We start from the raw sequence: 15607 nt of genomic DNA, 5'->3' as shown, positions 1-15607 counted from the left end.
CTACTCCTTCCTAGGCAGCCATTTCCCATTTTGTATGTGTCCATGACTGTTCCTTCTTAAGTGGAGCACTTCTCAATATCTTGTCTTCTCATGGCTCCTCCCTCTCTAATCACTCGTTCAGCAGGTTTTGAGGATTCTCCTCATCCCCTCAACTTTCTATGGGGGTTCCTAAGGCACCATTCTGCCCCCACCCCGCCTTCCTGCTCCACACAATCACATCCACAAGTACCACCTCCATATGGATGATTCACAGACCTGCCCTTTTAAACCAGAGGGGTCTTCTGGCCAAATTAACACTTTGGCATGTGTCCAAGATCTCATGGGTGTCCAGCAATGCCTAAGCTCAGGGTGAACAAGACAGACCTCCCCATCACTATGGATACCTCCATCACTCAGGCCCACAACCTGGGTATCATCTTCACCTCAACACTCTCTAGAGCCTCACATCCTGCTGATTCTTGCTGCATAAGATAAGAACTTGCTGTGTGGATAGAGGAAAAATTCTCACCCAGGTTCTCATCTTGCACCTCAATTACTGCAATATCCTTTTGTGGGGCCTTGACGAATGCTAGCTCATTCTGCTCACATCCATTCAAAATGCTGCTATACAAGTCACTGTCCTAGCCTGTTGCTTTGACTGTGTCACCTCTGCATCCTTCCACTGGCTCCGTTTCCCCTCACATCAAACAAACTACTTGCCTTCACTTCCATGGCCACTCACAGCCTACCTGTCTGGCCATCGTCTCATACACTATGGAGATAGCGGCTCCCACCTCTCCTTGCCTAATGATGGCAGCCTTTCATTATCCACTTGTCAGAATTTCAGCCAAGCCATGCTCCCCCCACACTACCTATCCTGCTTGGGAGGGGCACCTCACAGTCTTTCCTTTGTTCACATAACCTTGGCAGTGGCCAAGCAGCTACTGTGCTACATCAGTTGTCTCAAGTTGACCGGCAGTGCCTCATTGCTTCCTCTTTTCATTTCATACTTAGCTTGTTAGGGTAGGGACGGTCTTTGTTGTGCGTCTCCACAGCACCTTGCACAATGGAGTACTAGGTCAAGACTGAGGTTTGCGGTGCTTTTTTTAAAAGTTAAAACTTTCAGACACAACAGCTTTATTGTAAAAAATTTTTATTTAAAAAGATGCGTTCAAATATGAACAAGAAACACAGCTACACAGCAGCTCTGCAACTTTCCATGGAGACATCAGCTGGGCTTCCGGCTAGATAAGAGAAAGTATTGCAAGGAAGTAAGAGAACACGTGAGTAGAGAGCAGACATTACCGCAAGTCATTTGGGATCACCAGTTCGTCTGCTTCTTGTGTGGGCTTCTAAATTGCTTCACACTAGACAAAGCCACATCCCTTATTCATGTTTGAGGGTTGAAATCTACCCCAGGCCCAATCGAGGTAGCTTTCCCAACAAAGCCTACTACAGCCATGAAGAGAAGACACCAGGCATTAACAGCAGTCATGAACAGAGTGGCCTACAATGAGAAACCCCCCACAGATCTCACCTTTTAAAGCAGCCACTGCAGACGTACATGGAGTCCTCTAGTTTAGAGGGCAGGCTTAGCACTGGGCATTTCCTCCTATAAAAGTGAAGGCAAACATTAGATTCCAGCATAGCTGCTCCCCAGGACATTTAAAAGCTACCCTGCATGACCACCCCCATTGCAATTTAAAGAGTTAACTGCTGGCCAATTTGAGTGCCCTCTGAAAGGCACTGACAGGGCACTAAGGCAGTTTACAGAATCTGCACTGCAGTGCTAAGCAAGTGGGTAAACATTAAGCAGCTCCAATAATAATGGCAATAGAATGAGAGGTAGTGAATTGAGAATGAACGTGCCACAAATAGGTTGGTGAGCATTACATTCAGGCCAGTGACCGAGTAATTTAAAGTCACTATATTCCAGCCATCTGGTGCTTGCACTTACAGCACTGGGCGAGTTTAAAAAGCCCATCTTGTAGATTTCAAGACAGCTAGCCTGACTACTTGGGTTCTTTACACAAAGCTTTAGCAAAGTACTTGACAAATTAATTTCAGGCAAAACCATACGGACATAAGTAAAATCTGTTCTTACCTACAAGCACAGTAATAAAACCTTGCCTTCTGGATCTGACTGCTAGTCCTAAGAGCAAGGATCTTTACTCTTGTCTGCCTCCTTCGATGGTCACTGATACTCCACTCCACTCCCTCCTAGAGTGCAGAGCCTGCACCTGGCTTATCTGTGTACACTGGACTCCAAACACAAGTGTCTACTCTCTCTCAGCTGTAGAAGTGTCTGAACTCGAAGCCATTCGCGCTATGCTTGCTAGCAGCTCCTAGTAGCTCAACATCTGCATGTCTCCTGGATCTTTAAGCTACTTAGTTCTTGGCTCCTGGAGTGCCTTCCTCTGTTGTGGTATGCTACCATGTCCTCAACGTTATCAAGCCATGCCAAGAGTATACTCCATGAATCCTGAGGTCTCTTGTCTCCCTCAATAAGTTTAGGATCCACCTGCTATTGCAAACTCAGCCACATAAAACCCAATGGAACTAAAACTTTTTTTTTTTGCATTCCACATTAATACACTTCATAATCATTCAGCTGAAGAGATCTGTTAGAAATATGCCAACATGATTTAGAGAAAGGCCTGCTTCCAACAGTTACCATGGGGCTAAGTTGCTCTTTATCAGAGAATTGAGATCACAAGTGAATGCCTTGATTTGAAATACAAGAATAAGAACAGAGCTCTCAATGACTCCCGTGTTCTGCAACGCAGCAAACAGAAGGAAACTAAAGCTATGCTTTTAAGCAGCTGTAGGAAGCAGCAGCGGCAGCACTCATCTGCAGTCTGCGTTAGAGGGCAACTGCAGAATGGAGATTTTACTCATTTACATTAGAAAGCTCAGGTCTTCACTGTGTTGGAGGCTTAGAACAGAAGAAGCGGGTGCCAGGTCAGAGTTTTTATCCCAACTACTTCAGCAGTTGAAATTTAAACCTTTAGCACAAGCAGTAAGATTTTAATGTTCCTCAGATTACAGGGCTGGGGAAGCTGGTTCATCCCACCTCATCTCCAGCCTTCTCTCACATGGCAGCAAAGATCTGATATTCCTAACGAGGAGCAGTTTACAATTTGGGGCTATTGCCTAGGGTCAATTTCTTCCTCTGCAGTTCTCCTTTAAAACAGGCTGAGGCATAGTTAGTTACCAAAACCAGTTTAAAAACAAAAAAAGGGTGACTTAGTTACAGCAGTGGGGTGTCTGTTTATACACAGGTTTAAAACTGCAATGGAATGACACTGCGTCAGTCAAAAAATGCCTCAGATATCAAGAGGCGACCATTTGTTCAGACAACTTCTGCAGAACCCACTCAGTGCTTAGAAGAGGCAGAGATCAGAGTCTGATTTCAGCAGTTTGAGAAACTTCAACTGTTTCTCAAAGCTGGCAGCTGTATTTGAGAATCCATCCTTTTGCCGAGCACTTGTGTTAAAGAAAAATGCATTGCAACTTTCCCAGCATGAGGCCCAAGCTGATCCAGTGTCATGATTCTGCCACACTTATGGTCATGATGCCACTGTCTAGCTGGTGGAAACATTTAACATAGGCATATGAGCTGGACAGCTTTGAGAGAAACAAAAGTGCAGCTTGCTTTCAGAGTAACCCTGGATGCACTCAGCTTTCCTTTATCATTACACAGGTAAGATTTCACAGCCACCTAGACTGGCCTCCATTAGTATCTCCTGCCGCTTGCTGTGAATTTGGGGTGTGCTTCTCCGCTGAACTAGACCTCCACCCCCCTCACTGCCAGAGCTGGGTTTTAAAATTGCTCTTCCTTTTCCAAAAGTTGAAAAGGAGTTTTAGTTCCAACCTCTGCCGGCCATTAGGGTTTGGTTAACTGGACAGAAGATCTATGCCAGTGAGAGTTAATTCCCCTATCTTTGTGAGACAGCCCAGGGTCAGTTTTATGGGAAGTTTTGGCTGGCAGGGACCCGTCCATTACACTTCAGTTTACAGCCCTAGCTACTCAACATCAACTGACTTTTGTTCTTGTATAGAGCAGAATACTGATATACTTTGTTCAGGCAAGTTAATCTTGTTTGCTGAGAAAGGGTTTACATGGATATATGCACCATGCAAGGAATTAGCCCTTTTTGTTTGCTGTAAGACAGTCTCTGGACCCATCTACACTAGCAGACTTTGCAGCTGTAATTCATCAACAGCTGCATCTGGATACCCAAGTCCTGTCTACAAGGGTTACACGGATGCAGCACAACTTAATCTACAAATTCCATTGGTGGTTACAGCTGTGAAGTTGCTAATGCACACAGCCTCTGGCATTAGTATTCAGGACCCAGCTCAGGAGTCCTGACATGGCCCACAAATGACTGTCTCTGCCCAGTGGACTATTGCTGAGCTATACCTGGTCTAGTTACATGCAGATACTGCAGCATTCAGATAGCTAGGATGGCATTCAATTGACTTATATCAGACTAACTTACACAGCACATTTAAAAAAAAGACACATTTATTCAGCGTCATGATCAGTCTATTACAATTAGCAATCAACAGCATGGGTGTGGAAAAAAATAAAATTAATTCTACATAAAAACCCTTATTGGAATGCTTTGCACTTTCCACAGAACAGAAACTAAAATAACCTGTTATACAATTAGTCACAAATACAGTCCTTATGTTTGGACAGGAGAGTTTGTCTAACACATGTCTTCATGTAGCAGCTACACCCTGCCACAACTGTGTTTGGCTGAGTTCACAACTGTTGTAACCTGTAGCTTCCCTGTCCCTTCTCTGGCTCTCCTCTCCTGCTAAGCTTTGTTTCCTGTTGAATAATATGGAATAAAGTTGTTAATCTAAACACATTGAGACTCAAGGCTACAATCCAATAGCAAGTTCGTTCCCACAGACAGCTGATCTGAACATTAGCTTAAACATCCACATTTTACTGAAATTAAGTCTTTTTACTGGGTACTTGCTCAGCTACATTAGTTACTGTTACCGATTCACTAGCATGATACGTTTGACTGAGAGGTGCAACGTCCAGATGCTTACCTGGTAGTTAAAACCTTCGCCCACCTCCATAACTACCACCACTACTGGAGCCACCGTAGCCACCTGAGAGAGCAATTGGAGATGGCATTATAGCAGTGGTTCTCAAACTTTTGTTCTGGTGACCCCTTTCAGATAGCAAGCCTCCAAGTGCGACCCCCCCTATAAATTAAAAACACTTTTTATATATTTAAACACCATTATAAATGCTGGCAGCAAAGCAGGGTTTGGGGTGAAGGCTGACAGCTTACAATTCCCTCCCTCCTTCCCCCCGTAACAGCGCAACCACCTGAGGGGCCCGGACCCCCTGTTTGAGAACCCCTATGTTATAGCAAACACAGACTGAGGGTTTGGCAAACCTGACAGCAAGGTAGGGCAGTGGATTAGAGTCAGGTAAGCCACAATCGCAAAGGACTGCATTTGATCCCAACTGTATGTGTGAATGTCTGCAATTAAGCATATTCTGAAGCATCAGTTTGTTCCTGTTGGATATTCAAGTGGTGATATTCAGCTAGAACTACATTTGATTTACTACGATCACAGCAAATTAACCTGTGTGAGGTTAAATGGACAAGGATATTTTCATGTCAGCTTTCCTTTTTAACTGTGGGCTAGTGACTGTTCCCGTGGTTAAAATTAGGTAAGTTACACATACTAGGCAGGTAGATTTCAAGCTTGTACCACAAGTGTGGCATCATGGTATTGGCTTTGGCTTCCCTCACACCTACTCCCCCCTTTACAAGGACAGGCCCCTCATTCTGAGACTCACCACCGCTGCTGTATGGACCAGAACTCCTGCCTCCGAAGTTCCCTCCTTTCATAGGGCCAAAGTTTGAAGATTGGTTGTTATAACTGCCGAAGTCATTGTAGTTTCCGCCACCTCCAAAGCTGCTTCCTAGAGTGGAACAGGCAATAGGCATCCCAAATCACAGCCTGCCTTTCTCAGCAATAGCACACTGCGCAGGGCATCGGCTGAATGGCAGTTTTTGCAGCACGGTTTTGAGAACTCAAGGGCAGTCTCCAGAGCAAGGACGTTCTCTTGCCTGTGCAACATGCCAGGGGAGGGAGTGAGATGGTCCAAGGCTGAGACGATACAGAATGGAATTTTAGGAAACAGGAGGTGCAACAAGCCAAATGGCAATGGAGAGGTTGAGTTAGCTTAGGAAATTATGCCCCATGTCGGTCTACTAGGAATAATGTTTTTTGCCATGAAACTGTAGCATAGCAGGAAGAACTGGCATTGCTGTTTGAAAGCCAAATAGTCCACTTCTGAACAAGGCCCCTTAGTGACACTGAAGGGATACTTACCTCCACTGCCACTGCCAAAGCCGCCACCACCTCCGTTGTTATAGCCGTCGTAGTTACCACTGCCACCGTAGCCTCTGCTCCCACCAGAGTAGCTAGGGCCACCGCCGCCACCACCATAACCTACAAAAGAACAACCAGACTGCTGAACTCCAGCACTGCACAACCCACAGTTCACTGATGGAATTTGGAACTCCCCAAAGAACTGATCACAGCATGCACTTTGGTAAACCAATGAATGTGCACAGAAAATTTGTGACCAATCAATGTGATATGCTTAACACAATTATTCTATCTGGATGGATTCAGTTGGGTCCATGCTGTAGTCAGTTTGAATCAGCCTTTGCGCCAGGCCAAGGGGTTGGAGTTTAGTCACTTTCCTCACATCACCAGTGCTTCTTCATGGGTGTAGCATCTTTGAGCCTGGAAACAAGGCAACCTGGGCGCTGACAGTCAGTAAAGTTATGCTTTGGCCTTACCCTCATTGCTAAATCCATTATAGCCGTCTCCACTGCCTCCATAGCCACCACCGCGGCTGCCACCAAACCCACCTGAAAAGAACAAACCTTTGTGTTCAGTCTATCCAGGAAGGGACACTGTCAGGTGCTGGCGCCCAAGGCACACGTTTTTGTAAGCCAGTTTTACAGAATGAAGCAGCTGTATAAATTGATGGAGACTGTCGCAGGGAATCAGGGATTCCAAGTTCTGCCTGAATGAGCCCTTGTACCATGTTGGAATCCAAGAGCCAAGAAAGGAAAATTGCGCTTAGTCCAATGTCCAAATCAACAAGTAAAATCAATAGCCAGAACTGCATCCGCAGGTGTGGTAACCTATGGGCTAAAACTTTAGTTTTGTTAGCCTGACAGTACCCTTTTAATTCTAGTCAGAAGGACCCCTTAAGTCACTTACCCCGACCACTAAAGTTGCTGCCACGGTTAAAGTTGTCATTTCCGCCAAATCCACCTCCACGGCCGCCACCACTGAAGTTCCCAGAGCTACTGCGACCTGGAAGAGAGAGGGGTGTTTGTGAATGGCACAGCTAATCATCAAGGGTCTGTCTGGGATTAATTTCAAACTCTTTTATAGAAACTGTCCTCACCTCTTTGGCTGGACGAAGCGCTGGCCATTTCTTGCTTTGACAGTGCTTTCCTCACTTCGCAGTTGTGGCCATTCACAGTGTGATACTTCTGAACTGAAAGGGAAGAATCAGACATTACTAGGTTGTCATTAACTCTTACGTCCACACCTGCATCCTGATTTTAAGCCAAGGACAATTCCCATTCAAATATTATCGATTCTTTGCTGGTTTGCAGAGCTTCGTGTAATAGGCTCACGGGGATACTTACTAACAATCTTGTCCACCGAGTCGTGGTCATCAAAGGTGACAAACGCAAAGCCTCTCTTCTTGCCACTGCCACGGTCTGTCATGATCTCAATCACTTCGATTTTGCCATACTGTTCAAAGTAGTCTCTCAGGTGGTGCTCCTCTGTGTCTTCCTTAATCCCACCAACAAAGATTTTCTTCACTGTCAGGTGAGCGCCAGGCCTCTGTGAGTCCTGTGCAGGATAGAATAGGGCAATATGAAGTATTATTTGAGATGTACAAATTTAGGACGCCTCATACACTGGGCTGAACTGCAAGGCTCCCATGGCTGAAACAAAGAAAGCCAGTGTGCGTAGTTGTGCACCTCAACTGTGAACAGAAGTTAAAGGCTAATGCACAAATGAAATTTTGTCCCCCTTCACAATCAATTGTAGTGAGTGACTAATGGTACTGAAATTCTGAAAGCAGAATCATGCCATCTATGCCAGGGATGGACAGACTTCTTGGCCCGAGGGCCACATCTGGGTATGGAAATTGTTTGGCAGGCCACGAATATTCACAAAATTGGGTTTGGGGTGCAAACTCTGGGGTAGGGCCAGAAATGAGGAATCCAGCATGCGGGGGGCTACTTCTCCTGACTTATTGGCAGTGGCAGAAATGTCCAGGAAATGGAACCAGCTCAGTGTGATTAACCTCCACGTACCTGCCTTACAGATTTCAAGTAGATGCACCTCTTGAAGNGTGCTCTGGGCTGGGTGGGGGTGTGAGGATTCTGGCTAGAGGTGTGGGCTCCAGGGTGCGGCTAAAGGTGTGGGGTTTGAGGTGCAGAAGGGTGCTCTGCGCTGGGATTGAGGGATTCAGAGAGCAGGAGGAAGATATGGGCAGGGGCACGGGAGGGACTCGAGGTGCAGGCTCTGGGCGGCCATTACCTCAAGCACCTCCTCAAAGCAGTGGCATGTCCCCCCCTCCCGCTTCTACATGGAGGCAGGGCAGCACCACACTGCATCTCCCACTGGTCAGTTTGCCCACCCCATCGATGCCATTGACTAATGTACTTTGGGGGTGGGGGGCATGTTTTGGCTGGCACCAGAGCATTGACAGTTACAGCCAGCATGATTAACGTAGGGGGAGCTTTGTGTGCGGGGAGTGTTGCTCCCCCAACCCATGAAGAGAAGGAAAGCTAATAGCCAAATCACTCACAATAACCTCATCCCACTCCCTACACAAGCACAGAGGACTATTTAACACTATATCACCAGTGCATGAACAGCCAATTTAAGGTTACAAAAACTTCATGATTAGACTAAACATCAATTCGTACCTCTCTGGATACGGCCCTCTTTGGTTCAACAACTCTGCCATCAACTTTGTGTGGTCTAGCATTCATGGCAGCATCAACCTCTTCTACTGTAGAGTATGTAACAAACCCAAAGCCCCTGGATCGCTTGGTATTTGGATCTCTCATTACCTAGAAATGACACAACTCTATTAGTGACCAAAGTAAATAACTGAAACAAGCAAAGCGGCATACAGATAAGAACAAAGGAACATCTAAGGTTATTATCTAACATTGGCTTTGTCCTACAAGTTACGGAAAACCTGACTGCCAGAATCTGGGACTAGATGACAGAATGGATCACTTGATAATTGTCCTGTTCTGTTAATTCCCTCTAAACTAGCATTTGACATCAACCACTGTTGGAAGACAAGATACTGGGCTAGATGGACCATTAGTCTGATCTAATATGGCCACTTTCACATACAGTGAATCCTTCAGAGCAACACTAAGTATGCATCTAGATGAATTACATAATATTCCACTATCTAGGAATAGTCATTTAAGGACTCTTAACAGGCAAGTAAAAAACAAAATTCTTCATCGCTCCCCACTGCATCAAAACCCAGTATTGCCACAGAACGAGATTCCTTCACCCATTCTACATACAAGTTTATTTGCTCCCTTCCCACTCCTTGCAAGGAAACCGTTTTACTTCATTTTGAAGGCTGCTAAGTTATTGTAACACAGCTGCCCTGCCCAAGCAAAGAAGCCCTGGAGGGCTTCCGAGCTGGCTCTGGCCCAGGACACTCACCACGCAATCGGTGAGCGTGCCCCACTGCTCGAAGTGGCCACGAAGGCTCTCATCTGTCGTCTCGAAGCTCAGGCCACCGATGAAGAGCTTGCGCAGCTGCTCGGGCTCCTTAGGGGACTAGAAATGAAAAACAAGGCGTGAGCTGGAAAGACGATACAGCCTCCTGGAGCTAACCCGCCCCCAGGGAGCGCTGAGCTAGACCTGGGGAGCAGCAACACCCTCCCCCCAAGGAGATCATCATACCCTGACGGGGGGAGCCCCCCCCTTGCACAATGGCTGCCAGGCGAACCACAGCTCCTGCCCCTCAGGAGTCTGAGCCCCCCTCCCACGGGGGGGGCCTGCCCCCCCACCCCGAGGCCTGGCGCCCCGCACAGCCCAGGGCGAGGCGAGCAGACACGCACGCGCACACGATGTCCGCCACGCGCCGCCCGGCCGGCCGCCATCGCTCCGCTCTGGTTCTGCACAAAAGGCGGGCGCAGGCGCGAGGAGCCGGAGCGCGGGAGGGCCCACGCCCAGAGACTTGTCTCCGCCACGCATGCGCGCAAGGGCCGCCTCGATGGGGTGAGACAGGCCGCGCAGGCGCGAATTCTGAGGGGGGGGGGGGCGCCCTCGGTAGAGCACGCGCAGTACGCGCACCGCCGCAGGCGCAAGCGGGGGCGGTATAGGTTACACCGCAGCCTAAGAGGCCCCCAGAGCAGTAAGGAGCCGCCGAGGGCTCCGCAGCAGCAGAGCCAGGGGAGGGCCGCATGGAGAAGATGGCGGCCGGAGTCCCCGGGATGGCTCACCTCGGACTTGGACATGGCGGCGGGTGGGGGGGGTGCAGGCCTCCGTCTCAGACTGCTGCGCGCGCGATGCTACCTTCGTGCGGCGCCGATTCAGAAAGGGCTGAATGATGAGAGCGGCGCCGCCTCACTCCACCGCCCCCTCTTAGGGCTCCGCCTGCCGCGTGCTCCCATTGGACAGAAGGGTCGGGTCACGCCCCCACTCATCCGATTGGATAGCCACGACCGGCAAACACATCTCATTGGTAATAGATCCTTGAACTATCCCACTGCGGCAATCTACTGGCTAAAATTTCCTAAGTTCCGCCTATTAACGTATCTCATTGGGCGTCCTTGCCTCCCACACCCCCCCATTCTTCTCGTTTGCGCCCCAGACTGTATCTCATCTCTGATTGGTTCGCTGTGGACAATCACGCTCTAAAGTTCCCAATGGTTGGCTGCTGCTCCCAAACGTTGAGTTTGACTGGCGGGCTACGTTGTCAATTATTCGGTGAGGCGGGAGCGTCGATTACTGTGGGGGAACTAATGAAATGACCTGATTTGTGTCACTAGCACTAGCCCGCGAGCATTAAGTCTGTGAAACAGTCCAGACCTGGGCTCCTGCCTGGCAGCATCACGGAAAAGGGAATAAAGACGCAGCAGCCAGCAAGAGATCATCTGCGCATGCGCTGGGAGAAACCCAAGTGAGTCCCCATGTGTAGACGCATGCGTAGTGCGGAGCCCCAGGCGCCTGCGCGCTGGGGGGGGCTGTTTTGGCGGGCGGCGGGCGTTGCGCAGAAGCGGCCTCAGCTCTGAGGGCCTGCGAGAAGGGGGAGTCGGTGCTGTGCCGGACCCGCTTCGTACCCAGGTACCCGGCGGGCGGGAGGTTTGCTGAGTTAGGGCATCGGATTCTTCGGGCGGGAGGACCCCGGGGGGAATAGGGGCTCATTGTATGAAATGAAAGGGGTTAGGGGGCGGGCCCGCGATATTGATGTACAGGCTAGCCGGCCAATGGAGGGGAGAGGGCGGGGTTAAGGTAGCATGACTGGCAGCACGATGCACCAGTGCTAGCTGCGCGGAAGAGGGAGGGAGTGGTAGCTGTGAGTGACAGTCTTCTCCGTCAATGAATCAGCCGTGTTAGGGAAGGGGCGGTGCCTTCCACCCTGATTGATGGCGCGGCGGGCCAACGGGTGCGCGGTGTGTCGGGGCTTGCTCCTTAAGCGCATTAGGGTGGTGCTTCAGCCTGACGGGCGGGGCAGCGGGCCAATCGGGGCCCGAAGTCGCCATGCCCGCCTCTGGACCCCGTGAGGTGGGGGTTGGGAAATGGGGCGCACCCCCCAAAATGCAGAAGGGGACCGGGAAAAGGCAGGGGTCCCTGGCCACATCGACTTGGATTCTGGACACGTGCACTGCGCCTTCCTGCAACGCCCCCGCTGCTCCCCCTGGAAGCGCCCCTGCTGCTGCTCCCCGGTTGGATTCGCTACACCGCTGTGTTCTGCAGCCCTTCCTCCCCCCCGATCGCCTGCACTGCCTTGTCCTGTAAATCCCACCCCCCGCGAATCCCCTGCTGCTGCCCCCTCCCCTGTATCACCTCGTCCTCCATCCCCCGCCCCAAATCCCTTGTAAGCCCTCGCTGCTTCTCCCCCCCCCTGCACCCAGTCCTGCAGACTGCCCCCCTCCCGAATCTCCTGCAGCATCCCTCACTGCACCCCCAGAATCCTCTCCCGCTACTCCCTACCCCATGGATCGCCTGCGCTGCCCTGTCCTCCAACCCCTCCCGCCTCAGCTCCCGCGGATACTATCCTCTGGCATCCCCCTCAATCCCTGTCCTACTGCTTTCCCCTGGAATCCCCTCCATTTCCCTGTCCTGCAGACCTTCCTCTGGGGTTCTCTGCAACTCCCCCACCCACTGTCTCACCAGACCCTTTGCAACAGCCCCTGGACCGTCTGTGCTACCCCGTTCTGCAACCTTCCCTGGGATACCAAATCCCCTGAAATTCCTCCCCTTCAACTCTCTGTACACCCTCCCACCCTGGGTTCCCTGCAACATCCTCCTTCCTATTGCTTAGTCCCTCCTAGATCTCCTGTAAATCCCCCTCTGCAAAATTCCTGCTACTCCTGATCTCCTGCCAACCTCCTGGCTTGCACCCCGACCCCCACCCCCCGCAATCCCCTGCAGCCTCCCACTGTCAACCTCTTGGATCCCCTGCACTGCCCTGTCCAAGATCCCTGTAACAGACCCCTCCCGCCCTGTATTCTCTACAACTCCCCACACCAGTTGTCCATCACAGATCTCCTGTATTCCCCCCCCCCATCATCTGCCACACACCCTCATGCTTGTGTCTCCTCCTTGCGATCTCCTGCAGCCTCCCCACCCCACCCTGAGATTTCCTCAACTCCCCCATCCTCTGTAGCTCCATCTCCCCTGCTACCCTCCCACAGTCCTCCTTGTTGTCCGCCCAGATTTCCTGCAGACATACCCCCACGGCCCTCCTTCCTTATCCGCTGCAAAAACACACCCCGGTAGTCGTCGTTGTCCTCCTCCTTCTCCTCTCAAGGATCTCCCATCTCTCTCTCCTGTAGCCCCCAATCCTCCCCCTGAATCCCTCTCACAGTCCTTCTCCTCTCAGGATCCCCTGCTACTGCCCACCCACAGCCTCCTGATTAGGGGGGCTACAAACCCCACTGCCCTTCCGCCCGCTCCATGATCTCCAGCAGCACCTTGCAAACTGCACTGAGCTTTTTAGCTCTTCCCAGTATTCTTTGGAAATCTCATGGATGTTCCTAGCCCGGCAACCTCCCAACACATCCTCTATCTCTAGAACCCTCACAGTAGGCCTGCTTCCAGCCTTGCAAATCCCTCTGTAGCCCTGCTTGGGATCCTTTGTGAACATCTTCCCTCACTCTCATTTTTCATTTCAAAACCCTGATGTTCCCAGGATTTCACCTGCAAGCCTCATATTGCTCCCAGCCTTGCATATCCTGCAGCTTCTCTTGTGTCTCTGCAACCTCCCAGCCCTGCAAATCCCTGTTGACACCCCTCTTCCTCCCAGTGCTCTCTTTATTTGTAGTCCCCCCCCCCCCCCCCCCCCCCCGTGTTTCATGCCTTCATTTCACATCCAAATCCAGTTTGTTTTTAAGTCTTCTGAGCAGTGATCCTGCCTTATGAGCCCAAACTCTGCCACATTCATTCAGGTTTCCTCCCATCCAAGGGCTTCTCCCCACACTGCAACCCTAGATTAAGTACTGTATGCCTCATTATTGGCCCAGCTACAGTACTGGGAATAAAGTAGAACCTCAGAGTTAACAAACACTAGAGTTACAAACTGACCAGTCAACGAGAAACCTAATTTGGAACTGGAAGTACACAATCAGGCAACTGCAGAGTCCAAAAAAAAAAAAAAAAAGGCAAATACAGTACAGTGGTAAAGATAAACTTAAAAAAAAAAAAAAAAAGGAAAGGAGCATTTTTGTGCTGTCATCATCAAGTTTCAAAGCTGTATTAAGTCAATGTGCAGTTGTAAACTTTTGAAAGAACAACCATAATGTTTTGTTCTGAGTTACGAACATTTCTGAAAAAACGAACGAGGAGTACTTGTGGCACCCTAGAGACTAAGAAGGAGAAACTGCAGAACTGGAATTAATTTGCAAAATGGACACCATTAAATTAGGCTTGACTAAAGACTGGGAGTGGATGAGTCATTACACAAACTAAACTATTTCCCCATGCTAATTTTCCCCGTACTGTTACTCACACCTTCTTGTCAACTGTTTGAAATGGGCCATCCTGATTATCACTACAAGCGTTTTTTCTCCTGCTGATAATAGCCCACCATAATCAATTAGTCTCATTAGAGTTGGTATGGCAACACCCATTTTTTCATGTTCTCTGTTTGTGTATATATGTATCTTCCTACTGTATTTTCCACTGAATGCCTCTGATGCAATGAGCTTTACCCCATGAAAGCTTTTGCTCAAATAAATTTGTTAGTCTCTAAGGTGCCACAAGTACTCCTCCTCCTTTTTGCTACCACTCTGGAACATTTCTGAGTTATGAACAACCTCCATTCCTAAGGTGTACATAACTCTGAGGTTCTACTATAATGGTTTCCAGACATGTTCACAACATTCTTGGTTTTGTAGACACCATGATTCCACAGTGCACTTAAGTGTCCCAGGACATGGTCTTGTGCACTGTTGTGGTACTTGAGTTTGCACATGTGAAAATTAATCCGGAATAAGATAGGATGTGAAGTTACAGTGGCCCATTATAACTATCTGTAAACCACTAATTCTTGTCTCCTATGACTGTAGTGGTGTTAACTGCCCACTTCACTTTGAATGGTCTCTTGCAACATGTGTTAACTCCTTATCTGTTCCACCCTTGTATTTAGCTATAACACTCTCAGTACCTTTCCCAGAGCTGAAGAAGAGCTCTCTGTAAACTTGAAAGATTGTTTTGTCTTTTTCATCAGCAGAAGTTGATGCAATAAAAGAGACTACCTCACCCATCTTGTCTGTCTAATATCCTGAAATCAATATGGCTACAACAATACTGCAATTTACTGTGGGTTAACTATTCCTGATTAACTCCATATCTAGATGCACTTATTCCAGAATAGGTGTACCTTGTTCTGAATTAGTTTAAACATGAAAAAGGCATGCTTATTCTGGGATAAGTATCTATATAGAGAGTTAATCCACTTTAAATTCACACACACTCTACCTTATTCTGGATTAGCTTTCATGTGTGGATACAAAGCTAGTAGCAACAGAAGGGGCAGATGGGATTTGGACCTTTGTTGTGAGCTATAGCGCAGTGGTTTTAAACTTTTTTTCCTTTGTGGGCCCTTAAATTTCAAATGGAGGTGTGGACCCCTTTGGAAATCTTAGACATAGTCTGCAGACCCCAGGTTGAAAAACACTGTTCTGTTGTTATAACAACCTTTCGTGGACCCCTTAGACATAGTCTGCAGACCCCCAAGGGTCCGTGGGCCACCAGCTGAAAACCGCTGCTGTAGCCGTTGCCATGCTTTGGCACTTAGATACACGTTACTGCTCTATATGTAGCAAGATAG

At 48.9% G+C, this 15607-nt stretch overlaps 2 protein-coding genes across 11 annotated transcripts in view; one reads left to right on the top strand and one right to left on the bottom strand.

Moving 5' to 3' along the window:
* Nucleotides 1-1115: 1115 nt before the first annotated feature.
* On the bottom strand, nt 1116-10669 carry HNRNPA1 (heterogeneous nuclear ribonucleoprotein A1). Of its 10 annotated transcripts, none has more exons than XR_004374533.2 (12): nt 10170-10248; nt 9769-9885; nt 9000-9146; nt 7701-7911; nt 7454-7546; nt 7264-7359; nt 6834-6905; nt 6358-6477; nt 5819-5944; nt 5053-5211; nt 1517-1591; nt 1116-1223 (listed from the first exon to the last, which is right to left on the bottom strand). XR_004374533.2 is itself a non-coding variant. In XM_032786702.2 (11 exons), exons 1-10 carry the CDS (start codon nt 10566-10568, stop codon nt 5060-5062), a joined length of 1149 nt encoding a protein of 382 aa, XP_032642593.1. In that variant the 5' UTR covers nt 10569-10669; the 3' UTR covers nt 4493-4822; nt 5053-5059. The 10 variants fall into 10 exon arrangements, 8 of the variants coding, with proteins under 8 accessions (XP_074917184.1, XP_032642593.1, XP_032642596.1 ...); XR_004374534.2 differs by having other exon boundaries at nt 5053-5115; XM_032786702.2 differs by lacking the exons at nt 1116-1223; nt 1517-1591; nt 10170-10248 and adding exons at nt 4493-4822; nt 10554-10669.
* Nucleotides 10670-11255: 586 nt separating this feature from the next.
* The window catches only part of CBX5 (chromobox 5), a 66426-nt gene continuing 62074 nt past the window's right edge, over nt 11256-15607 (top strand). The window contains 2 exon segments of the mRNA XM_032786707.2: nt 11256-11291; nt 11293-11397. Coding sequence (XP_032642598.2) covers nt 11256-11291; nt 11293-11397 — 141 coding nt within the window.

Source organism: Chelonoidis abingdonii, chromosome 26 (genome assembly GCF_003597395.2).
Source record: "Chelonoidis abingdonii isolate Lonesome George chromosome 26, CheloAbing_2.0, whole genome shotgun sequence".
Taxonomy (NCBI): Eukaryota; Metazoa; Chordata; order Testudines; family Testudinidae; genus Chelonoidis; species Chelonoidis abingdonii.
Note: the sequence above shows the minus strand (reverse complement) of the source record. Positions and strands in the feature narration are given on the sequence as shown.

Excerpts from the sequence above, each read along its gene's own strand:
- HNRNPA1 (XM_032786699.2), bottom strand. The coding sequence starts at position 10,211 with ATGGCGGCCGGCCGGGCGGCGCGTGGCGGACATCGTGTGCGC. Across the intron at positions 7,912-8,999 it reads AGAGGGCCGTATCCAGAGAG|GACTCACAGAGGCCTGGCGC; the intron begins GTACGAATTGAT and ends TATCCTGCACAG. Across the intron at positions 7,360-7,453 it reads CGCTTCGTCCAGCCAAAGAG|GTCGCAGTAGCTCTGGGAAC; the intron begins GTGAGGACAGTT and ends TCTCTCTTCCAG.